At 40.8% G+C, this 27,564-nt stretch overlaps 1 protein-coding gene across 2 annotated transcripts in view; it reads right to left on the bottom strand.

Moving 5' to 3' along the window:
- RAPGEF5 (Rap guanine nucleotide exchange factor 5) overlaps nt 1-27,564 on the bottom strand; it is a 221,612-nt gene that overhangs the window by 162,399 nt on the left and 31,649 nt on the right. Inside the window, exons 2-5 of one of the 2 annotated variants that reach the window (XM_077122137.1) lie at nt 24,666-24,716; nt 23,031-23,137; nt 17,967-18,088; nt 8,066-8,234 (exon numbers count right to left, since the gene is read on the bottom strand). In XM_077122137.1, coding sequence (XP_076978252.1) covers nt 8,066-8,234; nt 17,967-18,088; nt 23,031-23,137; nt 24,666-24,716 — 449 coding nt within the window. Of the gene's footprint in view, nt 1-8,065; nt 8,235-17,966; nt 18,089-23,030; nt 23,138-24,665; nt 24,717-27,564 lie in introns of those variants that run through there. The other variant, XM_077122145.1, reaches the window with a different exon arrangement.

Raw genomic sequence — 27,564 nt, 5'->3', positions numbered from 1 at the left:
ATGCACAGTTTACAGAAAATTGCCTAACTGTGTTCCAAAATGACTGTACCACTTTGCATTAATATCAGCAACATATAGAAGTCACATTCTTGCTGGCACTCATCATGGTCAGTGTTTGGTGTTGTGGCTTTTTTTTTTTTTTTTTTTTTAGCCATCTTACTAGGTATGTACTTGTAGCTCACTGTGGTTTAATTTATATTTACCTAATGACCAATGATGCTGAGCATCTTTTCATGTGTTTATCTGTATCAAGATAAATCCTTTGGGAAGAGTCCATTCAAAACTTTTGCCCATTTTTGTTTTTTTTTTTTAATTGAGTTTTGAGAATCCTTTTATTTTCTACATATAAAGCCTTCTTTGAATATATTTTTGCAAATATTTTTTCATAATCCTTTGCTTGTCATTTCATTTTTTTTTAAACAGGGTGCTAATGTTTTTTTTATTATTATTGTATAATATACATACAAAGCAAAGAAATAAAAAAAGCAATAGTTTCCAAGGCACTTTTGGGCTACCATATCATCATCTCAGATTTTTCCTTTTAAATTGGAGGCTAGAAGGAATATACATATTTTTTATCATCACTTTTTTCATTTTCATGAATAATAACATATATACTAAAAAAACAATAAATTTCAAAGCATAGCACAAGAATTAGTTGTAGAACAGATTTCAGAGTTTGGATGGGTTACAAATCCACAATTTTAGGTTTTCACTCTTATGCTAATGCTTTTGTTTGTTTGTTTGTTTTTTATTTTAATATGGGCAGGCTCCAGGAAACAAACCCAGGTCTCTGGCATGGCAGGCAAAAATTCTGCTACTGAACCACCATTGCACCACCCTGTGCTAATGGTTTTTAACTTTTATGTACAGTTAATATACATATTTTTTATGGATCATGCTGTTGGTGTCTTTTATAATATTTGCTTAACAGGAAAGATACAGATGATCTCTTACTTTTTGTCTATGATATTTTACAGTTTAGGATTTTTATTTAGGTTATAATCCATTTTGAGTCATTTTTATGTAAGCTACAAGATAAGGGTCATGGCTCATATTTATGCATATGGATGGCCAATAGTTTTTATACTAACTTTTGAAAACCTATCCCTTCCCTCTTGAATTGCCATTGTACCTTGTGAAATAATCAGTTGACTGACATATAGGGCTCTATCTTTGGACTCTCTCTTCTCTTCCACTGATCTATGTGTGTAAGCGTTCACTCAGAGTCTGGGTGAGAAATGGATGTCTTTTCCTTGCCCCTTCTTCTCACCTAAAAATTAAGAGGTGCAAATTCAATTATCTTGGAAATCCCTTCCAGATAAAAATGCTTATGAAGCTAAATTTATGGAATTTTCTGAAGTGTCAGCCAAGTGCCAATAGGCATTATGCTTGATAAAATCATCTTTATATTATATTAATATCAGTGTGGTTTCTTTATGTATCACTTGGGGACTTGGATTTTATCAACTTTCCCTTTTGCTGAATCTTAATGGGGCTCTTTCTGTGTGATTAGCTTATAGATCAATGGTTCTCCACCTCGGTGTGCATTAACACTGCCTGTCTTTAGAGCTTCACCCAAAATTCCCGATAACCACTCCTGATCTCGCCTCCCCATCCTCACGCAGTAGGTTTTGGATGATACCTTTACATTTTTAAACAACATCACAGGGTTGAGAACTGCTGCCATAAAGTTATTTTCCACTCTGCCTTTTGCCTTCCATTCACAGCGCTGCCACCAAGTACAGAGTACTGCCATGGACTAACTTCCTGGCTGTGTGCCTTTAGCAAGTAACAAAACCTGCCTTGCCTCATTCTGTAAAATCTGTAAAATCATCTGTAAAACCTGGACAACAGCAGTAACTTCAAAGGGCTGTTGCGAGTGTTCAATGGATCATTATAGGCAATATGCTCAGAATAGTGCCTGGTACAGGTCAAGTATGATATACAGGCTAATCACTGTCACTGTTTTTATCATTGCTGTCCTCACCACCCAGGCAGCTAGGTGTCCAGTGGGTCCCCATTTTCTCAAGAGGGGGGACCCCTTTAACAAAAAAACATATCATAGACCCACGGATTCTACAGGTTTTGATTAGGCAAATGCATAATGACAAAAATGCTACTTTGAATTCAAGCAACAACTGAATATTTATTTCATTTATCCCAACAGCATCTATATGGAGTTGACCAATGACACGCATGTATCAGACCACCTCTTTATTCAATGCAAAGCTAATGCCTGGTTCCCTATGGATGGGCAGGGTCCCTGCAATCCCCCAGCCCTCGGGCACTGACTGTGAACTGCTGCTCCAGCCAAATCCATCAGGCTGCCCGGCCTCAGGCCCTGCTCCATCCACCTGGAGTGCCCTTCCACTTCTCTACCTAGGGCCAGAATCTTGGATGCTATAAAATGCACCTGAGCTTGTTGAACCAAGATTTCCCTAGTTTATCATCGAGGAATCTGAATAAATACATCCAGTTAAGTACACTGCTCAATAACAGTAGCAATATAAACAGGTATGACATTTTTTAAAATTTCCCTCACTTTGGCTTCCCGTTTAAGCAGTGACATAAGCCCTTTCTCCTACCCCATGTCCTCCTTTAATATTAGCCGTGTGGCTGGAGTCAGGGATAAGAAGAGCATGATACAGAGGAATTGGGACAGCTGGAGCCAGCCCCTTCTGCCTGGGCCTACCAGGGGAAGTTAAAGACAGGCCCTCTCAGCCCTGAGGGACTGTGGGAACAACGGACAGGGAAGGAGATACGGGTCAGCACCTTAAGGAGGTGGTTAAAAGGGTTTCCTCTTTATGGCCTAAAGGTGCCTCATAATCAACCCCTACCAAACCCAAGGAGGAACACATCAAAGTAAACCAGAGGCGCAGCATAGTTAGAGCGGGGCCTGAGCTCTGTTCTCCCCACCCCCCTCTGTCTCTGTGGTATGGACAGCCCCAAGCATCCACACGCCACCTCCCTGCCACCCCTGCAAGGCATGACCATGGGATGGAATTAGGAAAGGTCAGGATGGGAAGTCAGTGAGAGGGGACTCTCTCAGCAGAGGTCACATGGTTGAATGACATCCCTGTGGGGGCCTCCGCAGTCAGACCTCAGGAGAGGCAGCAACGCCAGCAGGCGCTAGGAAGGCCAGACTGGCCAGGGAGGGCCAGCAGGCACTGAAAGACCACTGGGCACTGGCCCAGCTAAGAAAGACAGACTCAAGCCCTACCAGTCCTGGGCTCCACTGAAGAAACCAACAGAATACAAAGACTGTTACATCTTGGGGTCACTTAGAGAGCTGCCAGCCTGTCCACCAGGCAAGATGAGTGAGGATGAGGACAGGACAGCCCCCCATACCCTCCTCTGCACTGCCTGTGAACCGCTGCTCCAGCCAAATCCATCAGGCTGCCCGGCCTCAGGCCCTGCTCCAGGGTCAGGAGGACCAGATACCAGGGGCTGTCCTGCAGACGAGCACGGAGGGAACACTGAGAGACTGAGGTCCACCAAGATAAGCTAGACAATTAACTAAAGGGACTTCTAAAAAAATTACTGTGTCAGCATAAGTTCACTGGTTTTGACTAAAATTGTGGGGTTTCTTTTCCTTTTTCTGGCTACACAGCAGGTTGGAGGCTCCTGTAGATAACAGATCCCTTAGAGAAAAACAAAGAAGCTGCATTTTTCTTCATATCTGAGTGTGGCATGAGTTAGTTAAATTTTAGCAACCCACTACATCTTTTTAAAGAACAGCATAGGGTGGGCCAGGGTGGCTCAGCAGACAGAGTGTTTGCCTGCCATGCTGGAGACCTGGGTTCAATTCCCGGTGCCTGTCCACGCCAAAGAAGAAAAAAAGAAAAGGAACAATATAAATGTTAACTGCCGTGTAATTGATAGAATTTAGTTTTATGTATTGAGTTGTTCTTAGACTTGCTCTACTCGGAGTGCTTTCCACCGCCACCTAGGCACACTGGGACCCACCTTACTGGCAGTGGAATTGAAATAGTTCTTCACAGCCTAAATTTTCAAACGAGTTAGTGTTGGAGGGAACTACCTTACAAGTTCTAAAGGAATTATTAGCGGCATTCTCCTGTGGCTTCATCATTCCTCACTGCTCCTCCTACTCCTCTAAAAAAGAAAAGTCAGGAAAAGGACATTCTGGATGACTTGATTTGGCTTTTAGTCTGAATGAGATATGATGACTGGTTTTGTTTTGTTTTGTTTTTTGCCCCAGAAATAGTACCCTGGACAATTGATGCACTCACACCTGTCATATTATCTGTACAGAAGATACAGAAAATAAAGAGGAAAACAAAGCAGCTTTATTTTCCCTTCCTGCTTTAGACCTTTTTTAAATGAGAAAAAAATCTTTACTTTTTTCTTAGTATTTTTACAATGCATTTTTTCAGAGCAGAATTTTATTTACATAAAGACATTAAGTACTTTCCTCTCCTCATTTTAAAGAGATTAGAGAGAAGATAGCAAATTAGAGGGACTTAATGTGGAACTGTATTGGCAAACCATAGGCAAATCTTAGCTTCCTCCTGATATTAAAAAAAAGGCTATTAAAAGAACCACAGGATCGTGTTTTCACCTCGTGAACGGGCAATGTTGGTTAATGAATCATGAGGACTTCAGAAGGCATTTCAGTAGGACGGTTAAGAGTACAGCAGCACGGGACTAAAAATGATGTAGAAGCATACAAATTTTTCTGTTACAGACATCAAGAGAAGTTACCAAAAGCAAAATCAGTGTGGATTGCAGACATCATGAACGTTTTGTGTTCAAGATAGGACTCAGGTTCCCTCTTGCGGGATGGTAAAATTACAATAGACAAGTTAAAAAAAGCAGGGGAAAGCACGCCCATTTCACTGGCATGGAGTACAGGGGTGGAAGATGAGAGCTAGATGGAATGAAGTCAGATTAGAGCAGGAGATACAGTGGAGTCACAGATATTGGACATCAGGAACAAGTGTGATGGCACAAGTAAAATATAACACCCCTGGACATCTCTTCTCTGGCCACATGATCTACAGCTTGGCTTTCCAGAGTTTGACCAAACCTATTCTACCATAGCTAGGAAGTTGGCTTACAACTTCAGTGTAGGGGGGGAAAAGAAGTCTTCTTTCTCTCCAGAGAGATTTGAAGTTTGAATTTATCTTTTCATATTTAGAACTTATGATATGGGCCAGAGAGGTCCATAGCTCCTCAGTGAAAACTTTTACATAGGAGTCAGCAAGCCCTCCCACATATACAGGTTTGCCTGGATGGAACAAATCTGCTGATAAACATGGCATGCTATAGCGATTCTCAGCTGCAGAGCCATGGCATTTGAGTTCATGATGACCAGTGTGGCAAAAGACTGCAAGTAACCTGGAATAAATATTACAACCCAAGTTTAAAGAATATTTTTATTTTTAGAATCGGAGTGGACTTAGGGCTATCCCTATAACAAGATCACTTGCTGGTATTCTGATTTGCTTTCTGAGTGGGGGAGCAGGGGGTGGAGTAAAATCATGAGCAATGCTTGCAAGTTTATTTCAGCTGCCTGTACGCCTCTGTTAATCTGGGTATGCCCGTGGGATTGCACATGCCACTTGGTCCTGGGTGCAGGACAGGAAAGCGATCAGAGAGAGGTGTCAGTTCCACCGAGTCAGAGCAAGCAACGGCCACTCCTAGTTTATGAGCATGCCACTTTTTCTCAAAAAGCTTGTCAACGTTTATTGAAACGTTCCTTGTTTTTTGCCAGGATATTCTGACCTATATTAAAAGCGTATCACCATAAAGAACATTTCCATCCCTCAGACTAATTGAGTGACACATTGCTTTACCATTGCAAAGCCCTCTATAGACAGTGGGGGTACAGCAGTGGCGTGGAGGAAAATCCATTACCATCTCAGAGCACAGTGTAACGTTTTCAGAGTTTCTGTTCATAACTTCTCAGAAGGGGAAGGCAGAATGACCCCTAAAACTTCTGGGGACACAGTCTCGCAGGTGTTACCAGCATAGGTGTTAGAGCCAGAAAGACATGATTCAAACTCTAACAGTCCGCTCACCACCTGCGCGAACTGGGGGCAATTACCTGACCTCCATGCCTCAGTTTTCTTACTTACAAATAGGGATAATAATAGTTTCCGTCTTAAGAATTCATCTGAAGATGTAGCAATGAATATTAAGCATTAACACAGTGCCTGTCATAATATACATCCTCCACAATCAATCTTTCTGTTAGCATTGTGCCTCATTAATATGATGACACTTAGATTCTTTTCCCAAAAATAGTCTGTCTTAATTATTCAGTATTAATTGCTATTTTAAGCTATGAAGAGTAACTTATCTTTGGTATGGTTACAGCATTCTACTTTCTTACCTATGAGAAGAGGCCAATACCACTTGTCCTGCTAGTCTCACAAAACTGAAAAAGTCAACAGGCTGTGAAAGTATCCCAAAAACTGAAGATTTTATATATCAAGAAAATTATTAACTGAAAATGCAGCCTGCACTTCAGTACTGAAATAAGCTTGTCATTATTGCCATGGATAAAGAAAGGCATGCCAGAGTTGCCATATCATGACTCAAATCCTGTTTCCAAATCTTGCCTAATTAATTTATTTTATTCATATGGTGATCCAGGATCTTCATGTGATAATGATTCAAGTGTTTTAATTTGCCAAATGTTGCTCCTATATCATTTTCAAAAATGTCTGTTGAGCTTTTTCTTATGAAATGAAAGTCACGACTAGGGTATTGGATAAGATGTGAGTTATTATTTTAGTCCAAAGGAGCCAAATCATATGTTTATTCCTATTTTAGATCATCTACTCATAAAGTGATGATAAATCAGAAGCAGCATGATGCAGGTGGTGGGCACAGGCTTCTGAGATTTGAATCCCAGTTCAGCCATGTATTAGCTGTGTTTAATTTTCAGCAATCTATTTTACTGTTCTTGTATCTGGAAAATGGGAATAGCATAACTATCTTTTTTTTTTTGTCCACGTTTTGGGAATCCTTTATTAAATTTGTCTTATAAAAAAATCAGCCATACAAGACAAAAGTCTGCTAGATTTTGCAAAGACAACTAGGAGAGGCAGGCTTCCCTGGCATGAAATAATGTAAATCATCTCGATGACAGAGGATAAGGGGTCCCCCTCCTAAGAACCCTCAGAATTCGGAAAAAGTTAGCAGACTCCACTCCCCACGACCAGGCTCTCACTGAAAGATTCATTCCTTTACTGGTGGCATGGGGGTATCTTATTTCAATTAAAAAACAAACAAACTTTTTTTTTAACCTTTTTCTTAAAATTGTAAAATATGACATATATACAAAAAAGCAATAAATTTCCAAGTACATTTTAACAAGTAGTTATAGAACAGATTTTAAAGTTTGGTATGGGCTACAGTTCCATAATTTTTTGTTTTTTCTTCTAGATGCTTCAAGACACTGGAGACCAACAGAAATATCAATTCAGCACTCATACTCATTTGTTAAACCCGACCTTCTCTGTATAACTCCACCATTACCTTTGATCTTTCTCTCACTCTTTAGGGGTATTTGGGCTATGCCCATTCTAACATTTTCATGTTGGAGGGGGCTGTTGATAATATGGGGTAGGGGGATGGAACCAGCTGATGGTCAGGAAGGGCTGGCCCCTCTACGTTTCAGGTCTTATCTCGTCCAGGGACCCATCTGGAGGTTGTAGGTTTCTGAAAAATAATCCAGTTTTTTTCTGAAAAAAAATTTTTGTAGAATCTTACATAATGCTGTAGATATTCTTTAGGATTGGCAGGAATGGTTTTGGTTGGGGTTTGGCAAGCTACGATAGGTAGCAATGTCTAACTGAAGCTTGCTCAAGAGTGACCTCCAGAGTAGCCTCTCGACTCTATCTGAACTCTCCCAGCCACCGATACCTTATTTGTTACACATATTTTCCTGGCATGGGGGTATCTTAATTTTCTATTTACAAATACTTCTAAAACAAGACCGTGGATCATAAAGGACAGAGCACAGTCCCTGGCACACACAAATGTTCTCTAAGTGAGAATAATGTAACAATCAAAGAAAGCGAGATCTACTTACGGTTCACAGATGCCAGCTCTAGAGGGAATGAGAGGCACAAGTTGCAGCAAGAGTTTGACACCATTTTGCCATTCTTCTTCTCTTTCAAATTCACAGTACAGGTAACTACATTCATCAGATGAAAACTGATAGAAAACATAGGTATCTTGAAAGTATAGATGCTGGTCCACTGTTGGAAACAAACAAACAAAAAGGCATGGATTGCTTTTTCGTTTTGTTTTGAATTTTTTATTGTGGTAACATACATATAATTCAGAATTTCTCTTATTACCTACTTTCAAGTATACCATTCAGTGGTACTAATTATATTCACAATGTTGTGCTACCATCACCACCATTTATTACGAAAGCTTTTTCATCACGCAAAACAGAAATTCCATACCCATGAAGCTGTAATGCCCCACATCCTGCATTACTGTAGTAAACTGTAATCTACTCTTCTGACTCTATGAATTTGAATATTCTCTGTATTTCATGTAGGTGAAATCATACAGTATTCGTACTTTTGGATGTGGCTTACTTCATACAACATGTCTTCAAGGTTCATCCATGTCATTGTGTGTATCAAAACTTCGTCCCTTTTTTTATAACAAATAATATTCCAGTGCATGAATTGACCATACTTTGCTTCTTTATTCACAGGCTGATGGACACTTGGGTTGTTTTCACCTTGGGCTATTGTGAATAATGCCGCTATGATCACTAGCGTGCAAATATCTGGCTGAGTCCCGGCTTTTAGTTCTTTTAGGTATATATCTAGAAGTGGGGCTGCTATATGCTATGGTAACTTTCTGAGGAACTGTCTAACTCTTTTCCACAATGCCTGAACCATTTTATGGATCCGTTTTTAAAAATATATTATTTAGAAAGTCATAAACCAAATAATAAATTGAAAGCCCTAGTAATTACTAGGGAGAAGCCAACGATAGGACTATAATTATATATTTTAAGCCCATTCACGTTCACAATCCCATTACATTGAAAAGGCCTTCATGGACAGTCTATTTTTATTACTTGATACTTTGGCCAGCATATTCATATGTATTCTATACATTTTTTTCAGCTTCAGGGATACGTGGAGACAAAATCAACAGTAATTCAAAGAAGAGGCTGAGAAATTTTTTTATGACCCAAAGCAAACTAACATATTTTATTAGTTGAATCTGCCCAAATATAACACAATGGCAAGTTTTAAAGCAGCAGATCACGACCAGGGGTAATTTCATCCCCCAGGGAACTTTGGCAGTGTCTGAAGACATTTTTGGTTGTCACAATTGGGAGGTGCTACCAGCATCTAGGGGGTAAAGGTCAGTGTAATGGTTAGGTTCTGTGTGTCAACTTGGTCAAGTGATTATTTCCAGTTATCAGGTAAGGCAAGCACTGGCTTGACCATTGCAGCAAGGATATTTCGTGGCTGGTTAATAAACCAGAAGGCTGGTTAATTAAATCATCAGTCAGTCGACAGCATTTGTAGCTGATTACATCTAAGCTCAACTAAGGCATGTCTCCCACAGGGAGATAATCGAAAAGCCTTCCTTAAAAGGTTTTTAAGGAAGAAGAGAGACTCTTTCAGTGCTTCTTTAGCCAGTGAGCTTCTCGTGTGGTGTTCGTCCAGACCCTTCATCAGGGTCACCAAGTCCACAGCCTGCCCTGTGGATTTTAGACTCTTCCATTCCCACGGTGGCATGAGACACCTATATAAATCTCACATTTACAGATCTCTCCTGTTGGTTCTGTTATTCTAAAGAACCGTAACACAGCTTGGTACTGGGGGTGGTTCTTGAGTAACAGAATCTTAAAAACGGGTTTTTGCAAATGGTTTTCTACTCTGACTAGCCTCAGAGGCACTAATGACTCTGTTTCCAAAAATCAAGATGGCACTCACAGTCCATGGGGAGAGCTGGTAGAAAAGATACTCAAAATATCACCTTCGATTCTGCTAACTGTATGCTTATATGAGAAAAGTCTCTGGGTGAGAATGCTTTTGACACCTTTACCGTGTTTTGTGGAATTAAGAGGTATACTGATGTTGGCTGGCTGTTGTTAGATACGCTGGATATAGTGATGAAGGAAAACGTGAGCTGAAGGCTTCAAATTTGCACCTTAAGTGCCATATGAATAACGTAAAAGTTTCCATGTGTGCCCTGAGAAAAAACCTTATTTCCTGTGGTCACAGACTTGAGATCCCTGAAAACCAGACACAAAGCCTCTGTGTGCCTGTTTAAAAGGATTTATGTATTTTAGGAAAGTCATGTTTTAATCCTAATCAATCTTGTGGGAGCCACAGTTTCTTTTAATCCCTATTGAGCACTGTATGTTGGAAATCTGATTAGATGATCTCCACAGAGATGTGACTTGCCCAATTGGGGGAGTTACCTTTTGAACAGAGGGAGATGTGACTCCACCCATTCCATGTGGGTCTTGATTAGTTACTGATGTTCTAGTTTGCTAGCTGCCGGAATGCAATGTACCAGAAACAGAATGGCTTTTAAAAAACGGGATTTAATAAGTTGCTAGTTTACAGTTCTAAGGCCGAGAAAATGTCCCAATTAAAGCAAGTTTATAGAAATGTCCAATTTAAGGCATCTATAGAAAGATACCTTCATTCAAGAAGGCCAGTGAAGTTCAATGTTTCTCTCTTAGCTGGAAGGGCACATGGCTAACATGGTGGCATCTGCTGGCTTTCTTGTGGCCCTACCTGAAAGGGACTCTCTCCAAAATGTTTACTCTTTTAAAGGATTCCAGTAAGCAACTCTACCTTCAATGGGTGGAGTCACATCTCCATGGAAACAATCAAAATACTCCCACCCAGCAATACTGAATGAAGATGAAAGGTTGTGGCTTTTCTGTTTTTTTCCTCCACAGATTCAAACTGGCACAACTGGAATCCTTTTAAAGAGGAAGCGCTTTGGAGGAAGTCCCTTTTTTAGAATGATGAGAGCCAGTGCCCATTCAACCAGAACTCTTTGGAGATGAAGATGGAATACACTCCCAGGAGAGCTTCATGAAGCAAGAAGCCTGGAGAAAAAGCTGCTGGATGTTTCCATGTTCACCACGTGCCTTTCCAGTTGAGAGAGGAACCCTGATCTTCATCAGCCTTCTTGAACCAAGGTATCTTTCCCTGATGCCTTAGATTGAACATTTTTATAGCCTTGCTTTAATTGGGACATTTTCTTGGCCTTAGAACTGTAAATTAGCAACTTATTAAATCCCCTTTTTAAAAGCCATTCCATTTCTGGTATACTGCATTCCAGCAGCTAGCAAACTAGAACAACCTCACTGTGCGAGTAGCAGATTTACAACATAAACTAAAATCTCAACCTTGCAGATGTCTGCTGTTAAAGGAAGGGCTTTGATTGGAAAAGAATGAGATCCTGAAATGTGAGATGATGATGTATGGCTTAATAAAGATGGTGATGGAAGATGGGATCTCTGGAATCTGCTGAGTCTTTGCTAGATAAATCTGCAATGGATTGTCCTGAGGTAAGAACTTTCTGACCTCCAGCCTGCCTTGAGGAAACAGCTTCTTGGCCTCCAGTTTGTCCAGAGGAGTCTGCCAACTAATTGCTCCCTAAGGAGATTAACCCTTCATTGTCTGCTAACCTTATAATCACCTTTCCTGGGGAAAGAGCCCACACTCCTCTGTCTGGAGCAACAAATTCTGTTTCACCAGAAGAATGTGCAATGGAATGCCCTGAGGTAATTGGCTTGAAAGACCCTTCATTTTTTTTCATGACCTACCCCCCCACCCCTTTTTTCTGTAAGATCTATAACTAGACTAAAGTCCCAATAGGCCCTGAAAGGTGAGGTATAAAGTGTGACCCATAAGGAGGTATGCTTTACCCCAAAAGAACTGCATGAGTTTTCCAATCTATATGGACAAAAATCAGGGGAATATGTGTAAGAATGGATATTAAGGGTGTAGGATAATAATGGAGAGACTATAAAGTTGGATCAAGATGAATTTATTATTATGGGCCCACTAAGCAGAGATTCTGCATTCAGTGTTGTAGTTCGAGGGATTAGAAAGGGCATTAACAGTTAGTTTGGATGGTTGGCTGAAACATGGATCAAAAGGTGGCCAACATTACCTGAGGTCAGAAATGCCAGAACTGTCCTGGTATAATATAAATGAGGGGATCCAGAGGCTTAGAGAGTATGGAATGTTAAAATGGATTTATCATGGAAAGTCTGCTCACATCCTCCAGGAATGTCCAGAGAACTTATCTTTTGCCAGAAGCTTGAGAAATAAATTTCTGAAACTAGCTCCATCATCCCTGAAGAACTCTGCATTTGCCCTTCTCTGTAGGTCAGATATTACTGTGGGAACTGCTCTCACTGAGCTGGAATCCTTAAACACAATGTGGATGAGTTGGCAGAAGCCATGTGGCAACAGTTAATCACCATTGACAAGGTGGGCGTGGCCACTATAATGGACAGCAGACTCAAAGCAGCAGACAAAATAATCTGACATACAGAAACTTGTGGCATTAGATAGTAGATCATGGGGTACCTAGAAGTAAAATAGATTGGCAGTCTACTAAATTCTTGTTTGAGCTATATAAGCAGAATTCTAGATCAAATGAACAGAAGTCTAACTTCAATTACAAAAAACAGAGAGTTAAGGTCCTTTAATCAATTTCCAGACTTGAGACAGTTTCCAGACACAGAGCCCCTCCAATGAAGGGAGGGCTGGATACCCCCGACCCTTTTACACTGCCCAAAATTTACACTTTTAATCTTCCTCCCAGCCTTCCCCAAGAAGACCTATGGTCTTTTACTAGGATGACTGCACATGAGGAAAAGGAAATGATCAGATATTTCAGAGATTATTGGACGCAAAAGCTCAGAAGTGACAATTCCAGGAGACCCAAAATGTCACTCTGGTTCACTAATCAGAGTAAAGTGATTGATGGAGTTTTAGCTCAGGTCCATCTCATAGTAGGTCCAGTGGGTCCTCGGACCCATTCTATGGTCATTTCCCCAGTTCCAGAATACATAACTGGAATCGACATACTCAGCAACTAGCAGAATTCCCACCTTGGTTCTCTGACTCGTGGAGTGAGGGCTATTATTATAGAAAAGGCCAAGTGGAAGTCTCTAGAATTACCCCTACCTAGCAAAATAGTGAATCAGAAGCAATACTGTATTCCTGGAGGGACTGCAGAGATTAGTGCCACTCTTAAGGACTTGAAGAATGCAGGGTTAGTGATTCCTACCACATCTCCTTTCAATTCTCCTATTTGGCCTGTGCAGAAAGCAATGGACTTGGAGGATGACAGTGGATTACTGTAAACTTAAGCAGATGGTGACTCCAATTGCAGCTCCTGTTCCAGATGTGGTATTTTGTTTGAGCAAATCAATACATCCCCTGGTACCTGGTGTGCAGTTATGGATCTGGCAAATGCTTTTTTCTCAATAGCCGTTAGTAAGGACCACCAGAAACTGTTTGCATTCAGCTGGCAAGGTGAGCAGTATACCTTCACTGTTCTGCCTCAAGGATATATCAACTCTCCAGCCCTATGTCACAACCTTGTCTGCAGGGACCTTGATTGTTTCTCCCTCCCACAAGACACCACACTGGTCCATTATATTGATGATATCATGCTGATTGAACCTAGTGAGCAAGAAGTAGCAACTACTCTAGAGTTACTGGTAAGGCATTTGGGTGTCGGGATGGGAGATAAATCCAACAAAAATATAGGGGCCCTCTACCTCAGTGGAATTTGTAGGCATCCAGAGTGTGAGGTATGTTAAGATATCCCTTCTAAGGTGAAAAATAAGCTGTTGCATATGGCCCCTCCTACAACCAAAAAAGAGGAACAATGCCTAGTCGGCTTCTTTGGATTTTGGAGACAGCATATTCCTCATTTGGGTGCACTACTCTAGCCCATTTATTGAGTGGCCAGAAAAGCTGCTAGTTTTGAGTGGGGATTGGAACAAGAGGATGCCCTGCAATAGGTCCAGGCTGCTGTGCAAGCTGTTCTGCCACTTTGACCATATGATCCAACAGATCCAATGGTGCTGGAAGTGTCAGTGTCATATAGGGATGCTGTCTGGAGCCTTTGGCAGGCCACTAAGGGAGAATTACAACATAGACCCTTAGGATTTTGGAGCAAAGCCTTACCATCTACTACAGATAATTGCTCTCCTTTTGAGAAACAACTTTTAGCTTGCAAATTGGGCCTTAGTAGAGACTGAACATTTAACCATGGGCCACCAAGTTACCATGAGACCTGAGTTGCCTGTCATAAGCTGGGTGTTGTCTGATCCACTAGCCATAAAGTTGGGCATGCACAGCAGCACTCCATCATAAAATGAAAATGGGGTATTAGAGATAAGGCTTGAGCAGGTCCTGAAGGCACAAGTTACATGAGGAAGTGGCCCAAATGCTCATGGCCCCCACTCCTGCCACAATACCTTCTATTTCCCAGACCAGAGCTATGGCCTCTTAGGGAGTTTCTTACAGCCAGTTGACTGAGGAAGAGAAAACACAGGTCTGGTTTACAATATGCAGGGGCCACCTGGAAGTGGACAGCTGTAACACTACAACCCTTTTGTGGGATGTCCCTGAAGGTCAATTGTGAGGAGAAATCCTCCCAGTGGGTGAGCATTGAGCAGTACACCTGGTTGTTCATTTTGCTTAGAAGGAGAACTGGCCAGAGGCGCATTTGTATACTGACTCATGGCTTGCTTATGGTTTGACAGGAAGGTCAGGGACTTGGAAGGAGCATAACTGGAAAACTGGTGACAAAGATGTATAGGGAAGAGGTATATGGATAGATCTTTCTGAGTAGGCAAAGGACTTGAAGATATTTGTGTCCCATGTAAGTGCTCACCAGAGGGTAACTTCAGCAGAGGAAGGTTTTAATAATCAAGTGGATAAAATGACCAATCCTGTGGTTTCTCAGCCCCTCCTGCCACTGCCCAATGGACTCATGAACAAAGTGGGCATGGTGGTAGGAATAGAGGTTATACATGGGCTCAGCAACATGGACTTCCACTCACCAAGGCCGACCTGGCTATGGCCACTGCTGAGTGCCCAATCTGTCAGCAGCAGAGACCCACACTCAGTCCCAGAAATGGCACCATTCCCCAAGGTGATCAGTCTGCTACCTGATGGCAGGTTGATTACATTGAACCACTTCCATCACAGAAGGGGCAGCAATTTGTTCTAACTGGAATACACACATATTCGAGATATGGGTTTGCATTCCCTGTGTACAACGCTTTCACAAAAACTACCACCCATGGACTTATGGAATGCCTTATCCATTGTTATAGTATTCTATATACAGCATTGCTTTTGATCAAGGAACCCACTTCACAGCAAATGAAGTGCAGGAATGGGCACATGCTCATGGAATTTTCTGGTCTTATCAAGTTCCTCATCAACCAGAGGCAGCTTGGTTAATAGAATAGTGGAATGGCCTTTTGAAGACCCATTTATGGTGCCAACTAGGTGGCAATATCTAGTAGGACTGGAGCAATTTTCTCCAGGAGGCTGTGTATGCTCTGAATCACATCCACTGTATGGAGCTGTTTCTCATAGCCAGGAATCATGGGTCCAGGAATCAAGGGGTGGAAATGGGAGTGGAACCACTCAGTATCACCCCTAGTGATCCACTAGGAAAATTTTTGCTTTCTGTCCCTGAAACCTTAAGCTCTGCTGGCTACAGGTCTTAGTTCCAAAAGGAGGAGTGTTTCCAGCAGGAAACACAACAAAGATTCCACTGAACTGGAAGTTAAGACAGCCACCTGGCCACTTTGTTCTTCTCATGCCACTGAATCAACAGGCACAAAAGGGGATTACTGTACTGTCTGGAATGATTGATCCTGACTATCAAGGGGAAATAGGACTGCAACTCCACAAGGGAGGTAAAGAAGACTTTTCATGAAATACAGGACATCCCCTAGGGCACCTCTTAGTACTACCATGCCCTGTGATTAAAGTCAATGGAAAACTGCAACAACCCTATCTGGCAAGACTACCAATGGCCCAGAAACTTCAGGAATGAAGGTCACCTGGCAAAGAACCATGGCCAGCTGAGGTACTTGCTGAGGGTAAAGGGAACATGGGATGAGTAGTAGAAGGTAGTGATAAATATGAAATATGACCACGTGACAAGTTACAGTAATGAGGACTGATTTTTATTTCCTCCCTGTTTTATTATGAGTATGTTTGCATTTGTACATAAGCAAATATCTTACTTTCCTCTTATATGTCATATAACAATATCGTATTGTTCGTGTTATAGTATTTAAGTGATAGGATATAAAGTTTAAGAGTGAATGTTACCTAAGGACTTGCCCTTATTCTGGAGAGATGTAGTGCATTTCTGCTTGTATGTAGGGCAGTTGAGTATTGTTAAGAGAAACATGTCTGTTATTGTGTTGTATTTGGAAATTAAGCATGTTCCAAGGTGATATGTATGGCTGCCAAGTTGAAAAGTGGTGGATTGTGATGGTTAGGCTCTGGTGTCAACTTGGCCAAGTGATGATGCCCAATTGTCTGGTCAGGCAAGCACTAGCCTGACCATTGCAGCAAGGATATTTCATGGCTGGTTGATAAACAGCAAGACTGGTGTATTAAATCATCAGTCAGCTGATTGCATCTGTGGCTGATTAAGTCTGCAGTCAACTAAGGCTTGTCTCCTACAATGAGATAATTTAATAGTTGAAGGCTTTTAATGAAGAAGAGAGACTCTTTTACTGCTTCTTCAGCCAGTGAGCCTCTCCTCTGGAGTTCGTCCAGACCCTTCATCAGAGCTGCCAGCTTCACAGCCTGCCCTATGGATTCTGAACTCTTCCATTCCCATGGTTGCGTGAGACACCTTTATAAATCTCATATTTACAGATCTCTCCTGTTGGTTCTGTTTCTCTAGGGTACTGTGATTAATACAGTCAGGGATGCTACTAAAGTTCCTACAATACAGAGGACAACTCCCCACAACAAAGAATCACCCAGCACAAAATGTCAATAGTCCAAGTTTGAGAAACCCTGTTTTAAAGGGATCAAGATCTGGAGTCTTTTCCACAAAACATTAACGCAAAATGTTTATGGTAACCACAATCCTGAACTAGCAAGTGAGTAGAGAGCATTTCCACTCCTCCAAGGTTGTTAACGATTTGTTAAATTAGAGTATTAGGTGCTAGGTATTATCAACTCTTAGAAGATTACATTCACATCCCCACCTTACTATTTATTCCCAATGGCACTGGGGTGTGCCTGCCAAAACCTCACTATGTTCTCTGGCACTCAATATTTCTTATCTATAGAAATAAAAAATTCCCCCCCACCCCATGACCAACTAACAACTTAGGGATAGAGCTCAATAAGGAACCCAGATAGCCTGATTTTTAGTCCTTCAATTCTCTAGGCTCACTTAAGAAAAAAAGATATTCTCCTATTTTAGTTCTATCTATTTTCTATTCTGTTTAAACAGCTCATTTTCATAGGTTACATCTCTGATTATCCATGATTACTAAGCCTGATTAAAATGGCATATGCATTGCACACACACAATCAATTTCTGAGGATTACTCTAGGTAGAGCAAGAGAAATAACACATTTAGAGCAACTAAAGATGTCACTGATAAAAGGAAAATGTCCGTGAGCAGCATTTTGAGTGGAGAATGGAGGGAGTAAAGAAAAGATTTTTACAGGTATCAGCAGTCTATGAATCAGCAAGTACCCAGTTATTTTTACAAAAGGTTGGGAGAAATAACCAAATCAAAAAATGACTCATCATTTTTACTTATAAAATAGGGGAGAATGCAAGTATTTGCTTTCAAAAACAATTTCCACCAACCTTGTAACATCCTCTGGAAAACATGTACAGTTTGGTCTGATAGCTTAATGAAATAATCATGCTATGCCTTCAAAACATACAGTACTGACCTGAAGACATAATTCCCATATCTAGTAGGAGCTGCCAGACCCCTACAGCCATAGATCTGCATTCGACAAAAGGACAGTGTTCTAGAAGCCAGTCCACCAGCTCTGATCCAACGCAGCTTCTCCTGGACAAAAGCCAAGCCAGTCACTACATGTAAAACAATGTTGACGCTAATTCGCAAAAATGTCATTATTTAATAACATTCTTTTCATGTGTTTGCTTTTTTAAAGAATAAACCCAAGAGTAAATCACACATATTTTCTATTCATTCTTCATATTTTAGCTCAAATACACTTCCTTAGGGAAATTTAGATATACTTTTCTTTCAAAGCACTTAATATTTAGCAATTATACATTTTTCCAAATGAATAAAATCGACTTCACTCACTAGAAAATAATTTACATGGGAACAGGGACTCTACAGAACTCATATTAAACCTTCAACAATTAGAACAGTCCACGATACATACACAGTAAGTTCTCAAAAAGTAGTTGCTTGAATAACCGAAGGGATAAATTATTATGACGATAATGCTATTGTTTGGGTATGACATGTACCTCAAGTTGGTTCAACCACTGACATGCTTTAATCTAGTCCCTTTAAGAATAAAATAATTCCAAGAAAGTTAGATGAAGTTGAGACTGCAGTCAGTAATGCAGAATCTTGTTTTCTACTCTCTAAATAGACATTACATACTAAAATTTGTCTCAAAGAACACCAATAAACTTGAGTGTTAATCTTTTAAATATAATCTAACCAATCAAGTTAAGAAGCCTTGATAATAAACCCACAAATCTCAACATGTGTGATGGATTCTATAACCGCACACAAAAATTTATCTCTAATCTGTCTTAAAATATGCAACTGTATTTAAACAATGCCCCAATCTGGATATTATGAGCAGTATTCTCATGTCTACTTTTCCATCTTTATCAGCCTCGGATGAAAACGAAAATAAAACTTTCTGAAACACATTTTTTCATTTGCACAAATTAATGAACTCCACTTTACCTTATAAGAAAATGCCATCAAAATGCTTTAAAAAGTGATGTCACATAATTGGCTATCTTATTCTATATTTGGTATCCAAGACAACATTATTTATATTTCTAAAATGGGAAAATATTGCCCGTTTTGCTATTTCTGGTGATTAGCTAGCGCAAATGCCACAAATACCTCAGAATTGCACCGAAACCAATGATATGAAGAAATTACATGACATACTACACTTTCTTGGGTGAAGAAAAAAACAAGGTACCCAACTTTTCTGCTGAAGTATTTGATCAAATATTTTAGCTTTTGGTAAAGCATCACTTTTGTTTGGTAAAGTGCCACTATGAAAGATACTCTGAGACAATTAAGCCATCAAGTTCCATTACAGGTCAGCATTAAGACATTAGAAAGATCAACAGTCAAATAAATGGATGTTTCTTGAAACAAAATGTGAAAACCAGTCACAATTGGACCAAAGAAGTCAATATTAATTTCTAATTCTATAGGACGCCTTTCATGTTATAGGCTCAAAGTGTTAACTAACTAATTAATTTCTCAACACTTCTAGCAATTAGCCAATATTTGGGGGCTTATAAGAAGCTTTTATCCTATGAATGAAATACTTTATCTCAATCCATATTCTCAAAACAAGACAGGTCATTGTGCTGCTCTGAGTGTCTGCCATAGTGTGAGATGCTGAGGAAACAACATTTACTAAACAACTGAGCCGCCAAATTGCAAAAGGTAGCTAGATGCATGCAGTGGCTTGTTTGTTCACAGGTGATGGAGAAGTTTCCCAGACCCAGGCGTCGCAAAACTGTGCTCAGGAGTCAGGTGGGGGCTCGTTAAGGTGCAGATTCTGATGCAGCAGGGCTAGTGGGGGCTGACGCTCCTCACTGCTAGGTATCCGGTGACACTAATCCCACACTTTGTGTCACAAGGTGCAAACCAGCACCCCTAGTCTGCCTTTCACTGGGAATGGCTCAGTCTGTTTTGGGATGCAGGGCTCTGAGTCAACATGCTAGAACACAGAACTGCCATAACGAGGTTAATTAAGAACTGGGCCCCACGCTTAGGGCAAGCTGCTGTTTCTGGTGCACATGGTCCCTTCCTCTCCCCACCCCATTTTATCAGTTGTTTCAAACTGTTTTTAGTGATCCATCTGGCCCAGGGAAAACAACGTTGGGGTGAGGATAAACACAGTTGCTAATATCATCAAAGCAAACAACATGAGGGGAAGCGCCCCTGCCTTTCACTCCCAGTCCTGTGACGGGCTGACCAGGTCTGCAACCACCGGGTGGAAATACCCAAATCCACAGGACTCCGGGGAGAGCAGCGAGGAAAAAGCAGAGCCATTGGAAGGGAGAGCAATCTGAACGCGAACAGCAGACCTCATCCCCGTGTACTTTTTTTAGTCTTGTCCTGCATCCAGAATCTGAGTACATGTAGATCCAACCAGAGCTACAAACTAGGAAGGAACACCGATACGGAGGTGACTAGCTACAGGGCCGATGTGACTGCTGTAGCAGAACATGACTTTGAACATGAATCTCAAGTTCAGACTTTGGCTTTCATGGCCTCCTTCCATCCCAGGTTGCATTTTTAGCGATTAATTCATGGCACTGCCGGCAGGCCCCTGATCTCAGATACAAATGGGGTGATGGTGCTCACTGACATATTTGTGCAAAGGAAATGTCTCAGAAACCGGTCTGGTTTCCTATAGTTCAAAACAAACAGAAAACATGTCAAAGCTGTCAAAGTGAATTTTCGCTGTAGCTCAATTTACTACCAGGCAAATGAAAATGATCCATTTTAGGCTACTGTGTTAGCCTTTGTCTTTAAATTCGCAGCATCCATCAGTCCTTAGACTATAAAAGGGGAAGGTTCTGCCCAGACCATGAGGAACGTGAAATAACCAATCACATGTTCTCTCCCCATTTCTACTCCTACTAAACCCTAAATGTGTTACAACTTGGGTGGACGGCTCTTTTTCCCATCAACTTGACTAACGTACATTCTCCAATTCCTTCTTCAATCTATTTCCACAGAGACCACAATAAAGAAACAAAACTGAGATTAATAGATCTTACACACAGTCTTATGTGAAAGCTAAAATGAATTCTTACGAACTTGCTCACAACTTAAACCAAAAACTTATATGTACGATTCCAGTTTTAAAAAAGAAAAGAAAAACCAGATACCATGTCTAAAGTTGGTGCCATCATCTAAGACACGGCAAGGCTCTTGGTGAAGCAGTTCAGCCTGCAGCCAGCGCCCCTATCCCCCCAGTCCTATCTACTTGCCCTTGACCCTACACTAGGGGCTCTCAGCCCTTGGGTCCTGAATCCCTGCTTCTGGACAGGGTGAGGGATCTTGGGCCTTTTTAAAGAGGTTCACAAGTATATATAGGAAAAGCATTGTTTGTAAACTGAATAGATAATGTCTAGCCTAGTCATTATTTTTAAAGCCTAAGTAAATGCTAATTGTGCTTACAAAAGATTTTTTAAATGTTAATTTGTTGTAGTCTTTCTCCCCACTGTGTATTTGCTCAAATGGCTTGTTAGAATACCGTTCTACTGAGTTTTTCATGTTTAAGAAAAGTTGGTAGGGGGGTGGGTTATTGCCTAGAAAGGGGTATAAAGGAACTTTCTTGGGTGTGAAATTTTCTTTATTTTAATTGCAGACAATGGTTACACAGGTATGTAGTGATTAAAAATTCATCAAGGTGTACATTTAAGATTTGTACATTTTACTGCATATAAATTACACCTCAATAAAAAGGTTGCCTTCTTACTCAAATAGATTGGGAACCACTATCCACTAAAGCCAGATAATGATGAAATTTCTTCCCTATCTGTGGCAAATGGAAAACAAACAAACAAACAAAAACCAGGAATACTGTAGTAAGTTTAATTTAAAGCTAAATTTATTTAGCTAAAAGAAACATCCTTTATTCTGGAAACACTTTCTCTTTTTGGTGTCTCATTCTCAGTACTCTTCCTACTCTTTATGATATTACAAAGCCATTTCTTTAAGAAAAAATAGAAAAAAAACAAAAAGAATGGGGGCGGGCCACAGTGGCTAGGTGGCAGAGTTCTCACCCGCCATGCCTGTGGCCTGGGTTCGATTCCCGGTGGCTGCCCATGAGAAAAAAAAAAGAATGGCACTTTTGTTGTTTATTATTTTTCTTTTAGTTTTACTATTGTAGTTTTCTTTTGATATTGTTTGGTGTGGCTTGATGTCTTTTAGTAATGTCTCTACTTAAAAAGCCAATTATCTGGGTGGTGCAATGGTGGCTCAGTGGCAGAATTCTCGCTGCCATGCTGGAGACCCAGGTGTGATTCCCAGAGCCTGTCCACGCCAAGAGAAAAAAAAAAAAAGCCAATAATTGATACTGGCTCCCATGATTCACTTTTGCTTTCTCTCCCCATTTCTACTCCATGGAATGAAAACATTGCTCCAAACTTTCTAAGTAACTACTCTCTTGTACCAACTGTACAGTAATACCAGCCACATAGCCGCCCATTTACTTGAACGTCTCTGCCTTCACTCACTAACCGGGGCAGGGAACTGCCACCCCCAACTCCAACCTGATCCCCAGCCCCTCTTACTGCACCCAAGGAAGAAGCGCCCTCTCATCTGGAGAGTTGGAGCAAAAGGGCTCTCTGCCTACCGACCTTGCAGGAGCACTCACAGCGAGTCTTGAGAAGGTCTATAAAGGGGGGGACCCCTATTTATTGAAGCCCCTGTGCAGCACATGTGCCATAAAACTATCACACCGCAGGGCACACAGAGCACAGCCTCTCTCAGGAAGCCACCCATGCTTGTGCCCATGCATCCCACACTCGAACTTCAAAACCCAGGAATCCAACTGTAAACAAAGCGCACAGCTCAGTTAAGCAAAAAGAAAAGTCACCATGCACTTAAAACAAACAACCCCACCCCACCACTGCTAGCCTCCATCTCTCTTTGGTCAAGTTTACAATTTTAACACAAGGTTTGCTTTCTTTTTCTTTCTTTTTTTTTAAATTCTCCAAGAGAATTTTGACAAGGCGTTTGAAAACCGTGTTACCTGTAAAATCCCTTGAGGTTCACTCTGTCCTTTATCAGGTCAGCTGCCTGAACGACAATGACATTCCGCAATGCTCTTCCTGCACAGGAAGAGCTCTCGCCATAAATCTAAACAGAAAAGACAAACACTCACTGTAAATTTAGAACACTGACGTGACAATTTGTGAGCTACCAATAGCATAGACGCAAGACATCATGACCAAATTCCTAGCTTAAAACATACTCTAGCCCATGTTTCTTCAGACTGACATCTACCTATTTTATTTCATCTTAGCATAATTGGTCTACTTATGCTATTAAGCTACAATAACTATTTTCCAAATTGCTAAGCCATTTATTTTAGCTATAAAGATAAATAATCCTTTACATAGTATTCAGTGCAAAATGTCCATTACTTTTTAATACACTTATTGATCAATACAGCAGATTGAGAATATTTAGATGATATATTAAACCTGGCATCTTGATAATGTGTTCATATAAAGGTCTTGGAAGATGGGAAAATAATCTTTTTTTTTTTATCTAGTAAACATCATGAACTATGACACAACTTGCTAACAAGCTGCTGTCAGCTTTGCTTTTAAGCTTTACTCAACTGCAGAGTTCATAGTTAAGTCCAAGCATCTGGTTTCATCTACTCTGTGATTCCAACTATCAGATAAATTTTTCATTTAACTTTTTTTCCCCTCATCTTCTACTTCCCCCATATGGGTTTGATTCTTGGAGCGGGAAGGAGGGTCTTGCCTAGATCTAAAAAAGTTTAGGTGCTACTTCATCTACTACCTCCTTCTCTATAATTGATACCACCATTCCCAGTCAAGGCTGGTTCAAAAACAAAAGAAACTAAGTGAAAATGAGCTGGCTTCATAGGTACAGGTTCTTGAAAATGAAGCTATGTTCAGGGCATATGCTTACATTTCTTACTTGTTGCTTGGTACACTCTTTTCGAGTCTACAAAATATTTTATATCTTCTCTCAAAGCAAACAAAATCGATTATAATTTGACAGGGAAATTCAACCTGACCCTTATACTTCTTTAACTTCCCTCTCACTTCCCAAATACAATCCGATGGGAAGTGAGAAGGGAAGGAAATGATTTAACATGTGAAAACTACTAAAAACAAACAAACAAAAAACTTCAACAAGTCCGGTGACAGTAAGGTATTTCCAAAACGAGGGATGAGGCCGCTGGCCCCTGCCTAGTCCTGACATCACACCAATGTGCATTCACTCAGTCATTTGGAAAGCATTTAATGAGCAGCCACCGCATGTCAGGACCTGTTCTAAATGCTGGGGACACAGGGGTGAAGAAGGCAGAAGAGGTCCCTGCCCTCACCCAGCTCACAGTCTCCTGTGAGGCTAAAAAACCTGCAACTCTTTGTTGACTGATTCCTTAACAGGGCACAGCAAAAGCTTCCTCATCTTCTCTTACCAATAAGTGCAGCACCATTCCATAAGGCTGTCATCACAGCATCTCAAACACCTTTGGTTGTATCATCCCCAGTGGAAGGAGCCCATGCAATCAATACTCCATGTGAGTAAGATCAAAGGGGATAGCTGTAATTAAAGTATTTTACACCAAGATTCATGAATTATTGTTACAGAAAATGTATTGGGAGAGAAGAGATGCACACACCTGTGAAGGAGCGTGTTCAAGGTATGGGTTGGAAATCCTTCTTGATAGAGCCTATTTTAAAAAAGAAAGAGAAAGGGAAAAATTAGAACCAAACTGAAATCTTTGTACCAAAAGAACAAAATGTATGAGCTAGTGGCAGGCTCAGGAGTCTTCCATGCTAAAAAAAAAAATGAGATTTTAAATCTCACACCATGGACCACATGAGATCAGTGTCCTTATTCTCACTCGAAGTTTCTGGTCTCAATTCATACCACAGGGACAAGAGATTCCACTTGAACAGCTCCCAATCTAGACAGTACCACAGACAAAAGTTCAGTAGATAAACCAGGATATTTTGTGTACTTCTCACTTCGTTTTAATGTAATGTTGATTCCATCTCTTCTTTCCTCTTCATTTCCACTCCCATCACGTTAACTCAGGCCTTTATTGTTATACATCTGGATGGCAGCTTCAGCTTCTCAGTGGGTTTTTCCCTGCCCTCTCGTTGAGGCTCGCAAACCTCAACTAAAAAGATTTCCCTAAATACCACCCCTACCCTCTTGGTTTACAGTAGTTCTCTTACTGCTTATGCGTGAGTCAATCCAAACCACAACCTCTATCCCCGGCCTTCTGGGCCCACTACAGTCTGATTCCAACAGGTTTCTAGCATCGTTCTTCTAACTCCCTACAGTTTCTTCTATTTTGTCAGAAATGCCTGCCACTCCTGCACCTGTCCCGGCTTACGCTGTTCCCCACATTACGAAGCCCCTCATTTTCCTTGGTGCTTTCTGAGTCCCACCTGACGTCAAAGTGTAGGTCTGTGCATTCCCCTCCGGAGTGCAGCACCTTGACCCTGCACCAGCCCCCTGGGGCTTCCCCCCCCCCCCCCCCCCCCCCCCCCCCCCCCCGCTTTGGAGTTCTGTGCTTTTGCTACCATTGATGTGGCAGCCCCAGGTGCTTGGCTTTGTCGTTTGCCCCAGCTAATCTATACACTCCTTGAGGGTGGTGGTGGCAGTTTATACTGCTTCGCTTTAGTACACAAGCCATACAAGAGGATGTTTATTTTTCTATTCTTTTATGTATAGATATTTATATATCTAGATCAGCTTAATAAGTATTTGCTGAATGACTTGAATTATAGGAGCTAATTTTTCCTATGTAACAATCCAGCGAACAACACCATCACCCACGTATGCTCAAGTACAATAGAGAACCATTGTTGTTTCCCATTGCAGTATGGGAGAATGCACGGAGAACTAACATTTATTAAGCTTCCAACCTATATTTAAAAGCGCTTTGCACATCTATTCCAAGATCTGCTGTCTTTTGAGATCCCCTAGTTTTTAGCCTGACGCCTCCACTTCTTAGAATAATTTGCTAAATTTACAAAACATCCCCTGCCAGTCATCGCTTTTCAGCATCTGAACCTTCTCCCAAACTTTTATTCTAAGAAAGATTTCCTATTCCATCTCTCCCCCACTCCACATGGCTCCCAAACTACTTATCTTTTATTAAACTGAAATAAATGTATTGACTCTCTATCCAGAAATGCTGATTGGTACACTCTGCTAAAGATTTGCCACTTACACACACAAAAAATTCTTATAAGGTAGACAGGTTATTTTCATTTTTATTAGTTTTTTTTATTCTTTGTAGTTAAATAAAACATCCACATCTATATTTACTTCTGATCAACCCCTATTAGGCCTTCTGTCATATGAACTTATATAATATTTCACTTATTGAAATGCTGAACAGTTTAAAGCTTGCACATGCATCAGATTTATAATAAGAGGAATCATCATAGGAATTTTTTTTCCTTAAACAGAGAGTTTTAAAGATAAATATGGCAGACCAGAACTGGCCATCATTATTCACCTAATTGCCTGAATCAGCTCAGTAAAGCAAATGCTTCATGTGATCTAGTTAAATAAAAAGAAAGCTTTTATGTAGAAGCAAGTTCTAAAATACTGGACTGGGACACTTTCACAAAAGAAAGCAAACCCCCTTGCCTTCTCTTTCTGCTGCCAACCTAAATCTGGCTGTCTCCGCACTAGCACTAGTGTTACACACACAATTCCACTTAACAGAAACGTCCCTGATGGATGGCTTGTTTAAAAAAATTTGTAAGGTGAGTAAATAAAGCAACGGGATTCTTTTATACTGAATAGATAAGAGTGTTAGATAAGCTACTAGCCAACAGGGAATCAACAATAGCAACCTAGTAAGACCTTTTACAGGACACAATAACTAGATTTGTTGTCACAAGCTCCTGTGAAGTCCTCTCTTAACTGCTCCCAGGAGAGTGTTATTTCTTTAACGCTCTAGGACAGTGGTTCTCAAATCTGTTAGCTGAGCTCCAGAAAGCTATGGTGCTTTTTGCAGACAGCCATAAAGTACAGATCCACAAAACTGAAAACAAGTAACATAACTTTTGTAAAGACCATTTGATGTTAGTTTTCAGTATTGACCAAAAACAGCAAATACCAAAGACCGGGTAAAAAGAAACTGGGAGAATAGTCCATGCATTACCTCATTTGTGTGAGGAATTGGGAAAGGGTTGTTACTTAAGTTTATCAGGGGAACACCATGTACCAACTCATGGGAATTGGGGAGCCACTATTCCAAGTCGCCTCCAGGGTCTCTCAGTGTTTACCTGCAATGTCCTCTACATTATCGCTGAAAATGCACCCCTAAGTCAACATCCTTCCCTTCCCATAGGCTTACTCAGACGTTTTCATTCCATCTTTGAATCCCTTGGTATTCCCTCTCCTCTCAGCCTTTCAAGGCTCTATATAACTGCTCTTATGCAACTTATTTCTATTCATTTCACATTTATGAGACACCTACTGAGTTCCTTACCAAGCGTCGTGGGAGCGTCTAGAAACACACATACAAACAAGATATCATCCCTGCTTTA

This window comes from Tamandua tetradactyla, chromosome 1 (genome assembly GCF_023851605.1).
Source record: "Tamandua tetradactyla isolate mTamTet1 chromosome 1, mTamTet1.pri, whole genome shotgun sequence".
NCBI classification, from domain to species: domain Eukaryota; kingdom Metazoa; phylum Chordata; class Mammalia; order Pilosa; family Myrmecophagidae; genus Tamandua; species Tamandua tetradactyla.
The sequence above is the reverse complement of the archived record's forward strand: the minus strand, read 5'-3'. Positions and strand labels throughout refer to the sequence as shown.